General features: G+C 40.7%; 1 protein-coding gene across 1 annotated transcript in view; it reads right to left on the bottom strand.

The window, feature by feature from the left end:
* LOC114654978 (tetratricopeptide repeat protein 39B) overlaps positions 1–12,847 on the bottom strand; it is a 204,090-nt gene that overhangs the window by 51,974 nt on the left and 139,269 nt on the right. The window contains 5 exon segments of the mRNA XM_051929950.1: positions 1,836–1,901; positions 2,010–2,115; positions 5,421–5,485; positions 5,769–5,836; positions 11,358–11,434. Coding sequence (XP_051785910.1) covers positions 1,836–1,901; positions 2,010–2,115; positions 5,421–5,485; positions 5,769–5,836; positions 11,358–11,434 — 382 coding nt within the window.

Here is a 12,847-nt window from a genome sequence, read left to right as displayed (position 1 = left end):
AGATGAGCAGTTCTCAGGTTCAGTCCTGGTGGTGCCCTTTGGCTGCAGGTTTTTGTTCCAACCAGCTTCTCAATTGGTGAGTCATTGTTACCTTTAATTGGTCACCATGTTTAATTACCTGACCAGTTTTTACCTTTTATTTTGAATTTAAAAATAGACAAATGTATGTTCTTTCTGTATCTTTAAATGCATACTTTGTTGTTTTGTTATTTTTATAATTCACTTTTTCTATGCAGTTTGCTTTCTTAACTGTATCGGAATACTGAATTGGTGATGAGCAGGCCAGCCACAAACACAATTGACTCTGAAAGGAGCAACTACTTCAGTGTTACCCACTTATTATGTGCTTATATAGTAAATTGTTGTCTAAATAACAACATTACAAAATAACAATAATAAAAATGAAAAGGAGAAAAGAATGAATTCTTACAATGCAATATAATATTTTGTACAGCACTCTTCACTGAGTACAGGCACTGAGCACTGTGAACAATTCTCAGTTAAAATACAAGTACAGTTTACACTAATTACTAAATACAGAACTGGTAAATGCACAATTACACAAAGAACAAAATGAATCAGTGAACTATTGCCAGTTGACAACAGGGTATGCCGGACTAAAGTTATGAGTCTTCAGCTCAAGACCTCTTATAATAGCAGGCAGATCAGTCCACTGCTTTTCTTTCTTTCTTTCTTTCTTTCTTTCTTTCTTTCTTTCTTTCTTTCTTTCTTTCTTTTCTTTCCATTTAAATAGCGCTTTTCTCACTACTAAAAGCACTCAACAATTGCAGGTTAAGGGCCTTGCTTAAGGGCCCAACAGAGCAGAGTCCCTTTTGGCAGTTTATGGGATTTGAACCGCCAACCTTCCGATTGCCAGTGCAGATCCCTAGCCTCAGAGCCACCACTCCGCCTTCTGCTTCAGGGTTCAGTAACTAAAAGCTTGAGATTTTATTAATCATTGGAATCTTAACTAGACCACCACCTTGGGATCTCAATGTACACTCTGGTTTGTAGGTAATGATAAGCTCATGGTAAGCAGGGCATCAGCCATTTAAGGCTTTATAAGTTAAAAGGAGAATTTTGAAATCTGCCTTAAGCCTATCTGGAAGCCAGTGTATAGACTTGAGCACAGAAGTTATGTGTTCATACTTTCAAGTTCTTGTAATGATTTTTGCAGCAGCATTTTAAATTAACTATGAAATTATGAAAGTTGCATTAAGACTTGTAGAAGCAGGCAAGAATGGGCAACCTTAGCTTAAGAAGCGAGATTGCGTTGGTTTGGACATGTGCAGAGGACAGATGCTAAGTATATTGGGAGAAGGATGCTAAGGATAGAGCTGCCAGGGAAGAGGAACAGAGGAAGGTTTATGGATGTGGTGAGAGAGGACATGCAGGTGATGGGTGTAACAGAACAAGATGCAGAGGACAGAAAGATATGGAAGAAGATGATCCACTGTGGCGACCCCTAACGGGAGAAGCCGAAAGAAGAAGAAGATTACATGTTTACTCTGGTTCCCATTGTCTAATATGACATTTTGTGTAAATATCTGAAGCCATTCATTGTGACAAATACACAAGGCAATCAGGAAAGGGTACAAAACACTTTGTCCACAATACTGTATAATGGATATGTACACAACGACAAAATCTGAAATTAAAAGAGTAGGCAGGTTAAGCTTCTTTGTACAGGACCCGTACAGAGGTATCAGTATGATTTTCAGTCCCTCTACAGTACCACCCAGCTGCAGTGCCCACCATAAAACAGACAATACACTTTGGAAGGGTGGGAGAGAGGGATCCACCAAACACAATGGGATGGCTCTGTTCATCCTTACCCGGTTGCCAGAAAAGCCAATAAACTCCAAAAGCCTAAGAATTCTTGCAGGCAGCAGAGACAGCATCTGAAAGAAAGGAAGATAAAAAAAACATTTTGAGTACCGCAGTCACAATTACACGATCAGCATCTGCTACTGCAAGCGTTTTAAATCTCGAATAAATAAGAAACTCACCAGATTAAAAGCTCCGATTCCTAACTTCACGCCACCTTCAAACTGGGTGTACGTCTCATTCTTGCCTGTGAGGTCCTGAGTCAGTTGCAGTAGCTGTTGGCATTCCCTAATGAGTGGCATAACAAGTTTTTATTAACGGGGGTAGGATTAGGGTTGCCAGACGTCCCTTATAAATGGGACATGTCCCATATTTCATCATTTTGTCCCCTGTCCTGTACTGACCTTTCAGGGACACCCAAATGTCCTGTATTTAGTTCATTTTCAAATTTCGTAATAAAATATATATTTACTGCCTTCTTACGGAACTTAGTTGTAACTTTATAAGTAATAATACTTTTACAGAATTTTTCTTTAGCTTGTATTAAATAATTTCAAGGAGAGGAATGAAGAAGGTCAGAGGATAGTGGATTTTGCCAAAAGGATGGACATGGCTGTGGTGAATACGTATTTTAAGAAGAGGGACAAAACATAGGGTTATGTACAAGAGTGGAGGAAGATGCACACAGGTGGATGACATCCCATGCAGAAGAGTTGATCTGAAGGAGATTGAAGACTGCAAAGTGGTGGCAGGGGAAAGTGTAGTTAAGCAGCATAGGATGGTGGTCTGTAGGATGACGTTGGAGATCAAGAAGAGGAAGAGTGTGAGGGAAGAGCCAAGGATCAAATGGTGGAAGTTGAAAAAGGAAGACTACAACGTTGAGTTTAGGGAGGAGGTGAGACAGGCGCTGGGTGGCAGTGAAGAATTACCAGACAGCTGGGAAACTGCAGCAGATGTAGTAAGGGTGACAGCAAGAAGGGTGCTTGGCGTGACATCTGGAAAGAAAAAGGAGGAAAAGGAAACCTGGTGGTGGAATGAGGAAATACAGGAGAGTATACAGAGGAAGAGGATGGCAAAGAAGAAGTGGGATAGTCAGAGAGATGCAGAAAGTAGACAAGAGTACAAGGAGATAAGGTGCAAGGTGAAGAAAGAGGTGGCGAAGGCTAAAGAAAAGGCATATGATGAGTTGTATGAGAGGTTGGACACTAAGGAGGGAGACAAGGATCGGTGGGCTACAGAGAGGGGCCGAGCTGGGAAAGATGTGCAGCAGGTTAGGGTGATGAAGGATAAAGATGGAAATGTACTCACAAGTGAGGAGAGTGTGTTGAGCAGATGGAAAGAGTACTTTGAGAGGCTGATGAATGAAGAGAACAAGAGAAAGAAGAGGTTGGATGATGTGGAGATAGTGAATCAGGAAGTGCAACGGATTAGCAAGGAGGAAGTAAGGACAGCTATGAAGAGGATGAAAAATGGAAAGGCCATTGGTCCAGATGACATACCTGTGGAAGCATGGAGGTGTTTAGGAGAGATGGCAGTGGAGTTTTTAACCAGATTGTTTAATGGAATCTTGGAAAGTGAGAGGATGCCTGAGGAGTGGAGAAGAAGTGTACTGGTGCCGATATTTAAGAATAAGGGGGATGTGCAGGACTGTAGTAACTACGGGGGGATAAAATTGATGAGCCACAGCATGAAGTTATGGGAAAAAGTAGTGGAAGCTCAGTTAAGAAGTGAGGTGATGATTAGTGAGCAGCAGTGTGGTTTCATGCCAAGAAAGAGCACCACAGGTGCAATGTTTGCTCTGAGGATGTTGATGGAGAAGTAGAAAGAAGGCCAGAAGTAGTTGCATTGTGTCTTTGTGGACCTGGAGAAAGCATATGACAAGGTGACCAAAGAGGAGTTGTGGTATTGTATGAGGAAGTCGGGAGTGGCAGAGAAGTACGTACGAGTTGTACAGGATATGTACGAGGGAAGTGTGACAGTGGTGAGGTCTGCTGTAAGAGTGACGGAGGTGGGATTACATCAGGGATCGGCTCTGAGCCCTTTCTTATTTGCAATGGTGATGGACAGGTTGACAGTCAAGATTAGACAGGAGTTCCCGTGGACTATGATGTTTGCTGATGACACTGTTATCTGTAGCGATAGTAGGGAGCAGGTTAAGGAGACCCTGGAGTGGTGGAGATATGAGAGGAGTGGAGAGGAATGAAGGTCAGTAGGACCACCAAGACAGAATACATGTGTGTAAATGAGAAGGATGTCAGTGGAATGGTGAGGATGAGGGGAGTAGAGTTGGCGAAGGTGGATGAGTTTAAATACTTGCGATCAACAGTACAGAGTAATGGGGATTGTGGAAGAGAAGTTAAAGCAGAGAGTGCAAGCAGGGTGGAGAAGAGTGTCAGGAGTGATTGGTGACAGATGGGTATCAGCAAGAGTGAAAGGGAAGGTCTACAGGACGGTAGTGAGACCAGCTGTGTTATATGGGTTGGAGACGGTGGCACTGACTAGAAAGCAGGAGACAGAGCTGGAGGTGGCAGAGTTAAAGATGTTAAGATTTGCAGTGGGTATGACGAGGATGGACAGGATTGGAAATGAGGACATTAGAGGGTCAGCTCAGGTTGGATGGTTGGGAGACAAAGTCAGAGAGACGAGATTGTGTTGGTTTGGACATGTGCAGAGGAGAGATGAGGGGCATATTGGGAGAAGGATGCTAAGGATAGAGCTGCCAGGGAAGAGGAAAAGAGGAAGGCCTAAGCGAAGGTTTATGAATGTGGTGAGAGAAGACATGCAGGTGATGGGTGTAACAGAGCAAGATGACGAGGACAGAAAAATATGGAAGAAGATGATCTGCTGTGGCAACCCCTAATGGGAGCAGCCAAAAGAAGAAGATAATTAAATAATTTTCAAGTGATTTTACTTTTGTTTTCCTCATAACTCATTAAAATCCTTCCTTTATGTTTTTAACTTATGTCTCTACTTTTATATAATATATTTGTCTGAGTGTGTAGAAGGCATGTATAAATTTATATATATAGTAATATAGAGAGAGATTTTAAGAGTGTCCCGTATTTCTAATTTTCTAATCTGGCAACCCAAAGTAGAATGGGGTAAGGGGTATCAGAGTGGGTGTATAGGGGTGGGGAGGGACATGCATGACACAAAAAACCAATACCAGCTTAGAGGGTACATGATTCACCACAAGACCCCTGTCCTCTTACCTGACACAGAGGCAGTGGGGCTAAACCCTGATATTCTTGAGTCACGTTCACCCCATTGCTTCTTGGAACTGACTTTGTGTGGAGTGCAGAAAAAGTTCCCAACGAGTATAAAAAGATGAAACACCCCCCCAAGAAAAAGTATACCAGCCATGGCCAATGTGTTCAAGTAGAAGATGCTGGGACATTTAAAGTTCCAAGCACATGCAGAGTTATGGGTAGTTCTTTCATAATTGTTGAAAATGACAGTAAATTATTTTTACAGTACATTAGCAGCCCCTACCAGGATTGGGGAAGAAGGGAAAGAGAAGGTGTGGGGGCTACCTGGGGCTCTGTGAGCAAAAACCTTTAGGAAATGAAAAAGGAAATGTCCACTCTACTCACTTGTATATTTGGTAGCTTGTCCGAATTTTGAGTCCACCTTTAATGAAATTGATCATGTTTTCATCCTGGTGGGCAAGAAAGTTAGGGTTAGAACACATACATAATTACAACTTTTAAATTAAAGTCCGTTAAGACCAGGAACAAGTCTTTGGGAGCAACATGCAATGTGAAAGGTGCTATATAAAGCAAAAACCTGCCTGTGGCCCCCAGATTGAGAGTCAGAGTTTATACAGCTTTGTAAATGATTATAATTATAGCCTAATGTGCAAAGGGCTCTAACTAATGAATTTATTATATTATGTGGCTCCCCTTAAAGTGAGGGCACTGTAGTGACAGTCAGCAGCTCACCTGCACAAATGTCAGAGCAGCTTTCTGTAGCAGGCACTCTGCATAGCAGATCTCAGCGTGCATCTCCTCTGAAGAGAAAGGAAACAAAAACGACTTTGAAACAACTTGAAGAAGCAGACATTGACTTTGAATTATTTTAGTGACTTACAAATTTCAAGTTCTGAGTACAAGTGATGAGTAACCATGAAGAAAAAAAATCATTTTAGGGACATAGACAGTGGTGGACATGGATCATCTCGTAAGCCACTACACAGTGGTGATGTATAAAGACTCATGGAGTTACTACTGCCTCATGGACAGAGTATGATACAATTCTTACTTGCAGGTGCTACCTAACATGGTGCCACCCTCCTAGATAGATAGATAGATAGATAGATAGATAGATAGATAGATAGATAGATAGATAGATAGATAGATAGATAGATAGATAGATAGATAGATAGATAGATAGATAGATAGATAGATAGATAGATAAACATAACTTTATTAATCCCAATGGGAAATTCTGGGAAATTCACAATTCCTGCGCAATGCTGTGAAAGTTACTATATAACAAATAAATATGCAGAGAAAGGCATTATGTCATACAGTGCCTTTCATATGTCTATAATAGATACAGAGACGGATAGAAACCTTTGAAATCTTTACATTAGATAGTGTCTTTCATACCTATCTATTATACACTGCATTTTACCCCATTGACAGTTTAATGCCCTTTACACCTACCTATTACACAGCGCTTTTCACAACTATGTACATACCGTGTTTCCCTGAAAATAAGACCTACTCCGAAAATAAGCCCTAGCATGATTTTCAGGGTGCTCAGGGATATAAGCCCTACCCCAAAAATAACCCCTAGTCAAGATCGTCAGCTGAAAAGTAAGGCACCTAAGGCCAGGTTTCCCCATTCCACCACCAGGTTTCCTTTTCCTCCTTCCTCTTTCTAGATGTCACGCCAAGCACCCTTCTTGCTGTCACCCTTACTACATCTGCTGTAGTTTCCCAGCTGTCTGGTGACTCTTCACTACCACCCAGTACCTGTCTCACCTCCTCCCTAAACTCAACCTTGCAGTCCTCCTTTTTCAACTTCCATCCATCCATTAAATTCCGAGGACACCTTTCCACAATATCTCTGAACAGGATGTTTAATGATTATATCCATCAATTTCAGCAGCATCGGCGCAAGACAGAAACAAATCCCTGGACAAGGCATCAGCTCATCACAAGGTGAACACAAGCACACACACACTGGCGCCATTGTAGCTTCACCAAATCCCCAAACCTTCATGTCTTTGGATAGAAAACTGAGCCCACTGTGGAAACCCACCAGGAAAACATGCAAACTCCAGGCAGGGATCACAAGGGACGTGACTCTCTACTGTGAGACAGCAGTGCTACCCACTCTGCCACCGTGCCACCCCATATGTGTAACTATTAGCAGTATTCATTATTTAAACAAAGTTAACGATTTATCTGTAAATTTAACATACATATTTTAATGCATTTCATCATTAAAGTGATATAAAGTCAAGTATAAATCTAAGAATTCTAAATGTGCAGAGAGCTGGAATATCATAAATTTAATGTGTTCTGTGTGGCGATCTATTGCCGCTTGCCGCTGCTGTCAGGTCAGGAGGAAGCCCCAGAAGCGCATTGCGATTAACAACTGGGTCGGTTTTAAGATGACATTATGACGGTCTACTTTAATGATAAAGTAAACTACGACGTTAAAGTGGTACGAAGTTTAAAGCCAAAATTTCTGCTTTAATCACAAAATAGACATTTTCATTATGTCCTTATTTTTTTTCTCTGTGGCTCAAATACGCCACTGTACATTCTAATGGTTTTGTAAAGGTACAAAAAAAAAAAAAAAGACGATGCAGAAGATGGTTTGTGAGACTTTTAAAAAATATTATGTCATTACTTTGGGGAATATACGACGCTTGAATATAAAAGCACCACAAATGCATGCGTATGTCGGCACTTTGCTTCACCACATCGAACCATTCATCAAACATCGAAGCAGACACACCAATCTGCAAAGCGGCTGGAGTAGCAAGAAATTCAGGCTGGAATTCAGGGTTTGAATGTGGAGAGTTAAGACGATATTCCAGAAGATGATGACAGGACTGTATTTGGATAAATGTATATTGTTGTACATGAATAAATATAGAATATCACCTGAAAATAAGCCCTAGTTCAAAAATTAATATAAGACCCGGTCTTATTTTCAAGGAAACATGGTATATGTCATAATATAAACAAAACACATAAAATATGAATAAAGTAGTTAGACAGAGGTGAACAGCATTGTAAGAAAGGCACTAATAGATAGATAGATAGATAGATAGATAGATAGATAGATAGATAGATAGATAGATAGATAGATAGATAGATAGTCAAAATTCATGCTTTACAGCGCCATTTCGGTATTTGAATCTAAATTTCTGCACTCCAAAATTTTTATTTTTTATAGTATCACCTTTTAGATATGTGTATTTAGATCTTTAATCTTATATAATATTTTTATACTCAATGTATTCTTCGCTTCACTCGCCAACCTTCGGGCAGGTGCTAGGCGCTAGCCACTTTGCGGCTTTGCAAATGTACAATTTAAACAGATTGTTATTTTCATGGGAATTGTTACATATGCATAATAGAACTAACTATTCTACATTACAGCAAGTAATTAACCATAGTAAAAAATAGTAAAACGTAATAAATTGAAAGAAAAATTATGTTTCATGTTGTGTTGGAGGTATCTGTTATGTCAGAAGTTTTCATTCTGTTTGGCTTTGAAATTACCTCACAAATGTGCAGATGGTACAGACCTATAAATACCTGGGAGTGCAGCTGGATGATAAATTAGACTGGACTGCCAATACTGATGCGCTGTGTAAGAAAGGACAGAGCCGGTTATACTTCCTTAGAAGGCTGGCGTCCTTCAACATCTGCAATAAGATGCTGCAGATGTTCTATCAGACGGTTGTGGCGAGCGCCCTCTTCTACGCGGTGGTGTGCTGGGGAGGCAGCATAAAGGAGAGACCCCTCACGCCTGGACAAACTGGTGAGGAAGGCAGGCTCTATTGTTGGCATGGAGCTGGACAGTTTGACATCTGTGGCAGAGCGACGGGCGCTGAGCAGACTCCTATCAATTATGGAGAATCCACTGCATCCACTAAACAGTGTCATCTCCAGACAGAAGAGCAGCTTCAGCGACAGACTGCTGTCACTGTCCTGCTCCACTGACAGATTGAGGAGATCGTTCCTCCCCCAAACTATGCGACGCTTCAATTCCACCCGGGGGGGGGGGGGGGGTAAATGTTAACATTTAACATTATACAAAGTTATTGTCTGTTTTTACCTGCATTATTATCAATCTTTAATTTAATATTGTTTTTTGTATCAATAAGGTAAGTGAATTTCCCCTTGGTATTAATAAAGTATCTATCTATCTAAATACTTTTTAAACTTACACTTTTACTGTAAAACTTCAGTAAAAAAATTATTCGTCAATATCGCATTGAATTTTGATTTTGTGTTTGCAGTTACATCATGACAACGCAACGAATAACTGCCCGTGAGTGAATTTCATTTCTTTCTAATAAATAAACCGACTTTTTAGAATGTTTGTCCCTATGATTTGTTGTCATAGCAAAAGCTATTCTAACGGGAAACTGTAAATGTTTTAATACAAATGGGATATCAAGATCTCCTTTGGTGTCTAATGTTATCTCCTGAAGATGGACTACATTACCTTTGTCACCTGTTAAAATTTTACATGTCAGAATTGTTCGACCAATTTTGAATAAAACTAATCTTGTCTTATTGCATAGCCCGTCAATCATGCAATAACATTACGATACATCCTTCTTTCAACAGTTGGCTGGTGGAAGACTCGATGGAGTTAATGGTTGTAGATATTCTTCGTGATATTGTAAGTTGATGTTTTCATCTTCCGCACCATCACCACCAACTGTTTCAGCAGAGTCTATTGATACGCATGTAACCAATTTGACGTGTAACCGATTGACAATTTTCCAGTTAATTCGTTTTACTTCATCGTTTCTCTGTGCTAGGATTGCCCGTGTACTCATTTCTTCTGTTGATAACCTACAGGATGAAATTCTTCAATAAGATTTGGACATATTAAGTCTTCTTTTATTGGGAACTTAAAGTGAGGAAAACGTTAAAATTTATAAGAGCTGAGAGCGCAGGAACTGTGTCTGACAAAAGCATTCACACCAATGAGAGATGAGAGGACCATGGTCATGGGCCGTTAACCATAAATGGTTGAGAGGAGGGCGGGACTTGAAAAAGTCTCTTGGCAATAGTCTTGTCTCATCTTAAGATATATTTTAAAAGGTGCTATAACAGAGACAGACAGAGTGGTTAATGAAAAAATATGCAGGCACTGAAGACTGGAGACAGAATGTTGAATTAAAAACACAGATTTTCGTGAAATCTTTGAAAGTGCATGTTAACAGATGCAGTATCTCAAAATAGTACATATTTTAATGAAAAGCTGTGTTGTAGCCTTCTTAGGGTTTTGTTTACCCCGAGGAAAATAAGCCAAAAGCTTTGAATTTGTTTCAGCAAGAAAAAAATGTTATTACGTGTATCAGAAACATGTGAACACCAAAATGTCAACATAACTACAGTTGGAAAGGTCTGTTGAGTGTCCACTGATGTACTGATGCAGATTTAGTACGTGTCTGTCATATGACAGTTGTTGGAAAGACCCCAAAGCACAGCCCGACGTCATAATCAGGATAGTAGACTCGTGTTTCTTTGTGTTCTGTTGTTTGTGCATGAGTGGGTAGAATGTCAATGCCCGAGCTGAACAATCGATTGTGTTATTGTGGGTTATCATAGTGCAAGGCTTAGCGACCTCCACATTTTCGCCCAAACATTGACAGTTTCTGCATTGTGAACAGTGCTTAGGAGGGTAGTGTCTTTCTTCTTCTTCCACTTGATTTGCCTTATTGCCAAATAGATAACTGCACATCACTGCAGCTTTACGCAATGAAAGTCACCAGGGATATCATGGTGGTTTGGTCCTACAGTGCAGTATGTATCATTTTTACTATCTGTGTCAACATCTGATGACCAATTCACATTGTCATCACCATCACATAATTCAACTAATGGCTCAGTTTGTTCAAAAACTGACTTTACAGCTTTTCACGTACACCAACTTACCTTAGAAAAAAATCATGACTTTTTTGGCTACATGATGCTATTTCATCCACTAGATGGCAACAGAATGCTGTACCAAGTGTTACTTGGGCTTATTACCATACATCGGATCATAACACCCATTGCCCATTGTGGCACTTCTTGTGTGATTTTGGGCTATACAAAAATAAATTGTATTGTATTATATTGTATTGTATTGTATAACACCTTAACCCAGGAGACATTCGGGCTTAACCGTTTTACATAGAATTCTGAGCCCAAGATACACTTAGGGTTAACACCAAGGAGGTTAAAGGAATGCCAAACTTTTACTTATGAAGCTGTGCAAGCCTGTACTTTAACTGAAAAGCACCACTTGGTTCGAGGACAGCAGCTCATGACAAGCCTTACCTTCCTTGAGCTGGTCAGTCGACTGTTTGTAGACAATACTGGATATGGAGTCCACAACGGTGTTCTTTTTCCGGAACCTAAGAAGTCAGAGTAAGAGGGATAGGTTACTGAGTCAATAGCCTCATGGCCCAACTCTTCTCTTACTTACTTTTTTTTCATTACTTCTCAGGCACACTGTATTTCTTTAAAACTTGTATTCTATAAAATGTGAATGCTGCAGTACAAACCCAGTTGACAATTTATTACATCCAGCAGTGGCTGTTCTGCTCAGTTGCAATTATGGCAAAGGGTTTGATAGCCTCACGGAGGAAATCTCTGGACTCTCTTTCATGTAGCGTTTGGAGATCCTGTTTCTTAATTTAACCTTTCTTGAGATTTTGGTAACTCAGATTTAGAGCTCATCAGGTCCAAGTCTTTAGAGTCCTGGTGCTTCCTGTCTTGCTTTATTGTTGCGTGACATGGACGCTATCCAGTGACCTGAGATGAAGACTGGACTCCTTTGGTACTGTCTCTCCGGAAAATCCTTGGGTACCATTGGTTTGACTTTGTGTTGCTCATGGAGTCCCGAATGAGGCACATTACCTGCATTGTGAGGGAGCGTCAGTTACGGCACTACGGCCATGTGGCACGTTTCCCCCCGAGGGTGATCCAGCTCGTACGATCCTCATTGTTGGGGACCTGAGTGGCTGGACCAGGCCAAGGGGTCGCCTACGTAACACCTGGCTGCGGCAGATAGAGGGTCATTTCCGGAGGGTGGGACTGGACCGCGTGTCTGCCTGGGGGGTTGCCAACCGGGATCCCGAGTGGTTTCATCGTGTGGTGGGTGCGGCAACTCAGTGCATGCTACCCAACTTGACTTGACTTGGTGACCTGTTGTTTAGGAGCTTGTTTATTTCTGGCAGGCACTCATATCTGTTCACGTATGGACAGGTGAGCAAAACAAAGCTTCACTGCTTTGTCCAGAAGGCTTTTGTAATTAGCAGAGCCTATAAGGTCTTTTACTGGCAGGGGCCATTTATGCCTCCCTGCTGCGGATATAATCCTTGGTGCTAGTAGGCCAGTGGGGAGTCAAATCATACCATCAAACCATGTGGGCAGTACGGACTTTCAGATGACGCTTTATAGCCCCCACAAACTGTGATCATTAAATATCCCACTTGTTAGAAATTTATCCAGTTCATTGGGAAAAAGCCCTGTAGTCTCCCTAATCAAACTGGTTATCCAAACTATTTCATAAGAGCTTGGCAGGTGAGTGAAGCAAACCCTTGCAGGTTCCTCCATGGGCCCTTTTTAATTTGTGAATTTCCCCTTCGGATTAATAAAGTATCTATCTATCTATCGATAGATAGATAGATAGATAGATAGATAGATAGATAGATAGATAGATAGATAGATAGATAGATAGATACTTTATTAATCCCAATGGGAAATTCACATTATGATATATTATTATTGATATTGATAATATTGATATATTATTATATATTTTT

Source organism: Erpetoichthys calabaricus, chromosome 7 (genome assembly GCF_900747795.2).
Source record: "Erpetoichthys calabaricus chromosome 7, fErpCal1.3, whole genome shotgun sequence".
Lineage (NCBI taxonomy): Eukaryota > Metazoa > Chordata > Cladistia > Polypteriformes > Polypteridae > Erpetoichthys > Erpetoichthys calabaricus.
This window is presented reverse-complemented; position numbering and strand designations above follow the sequence as displayed.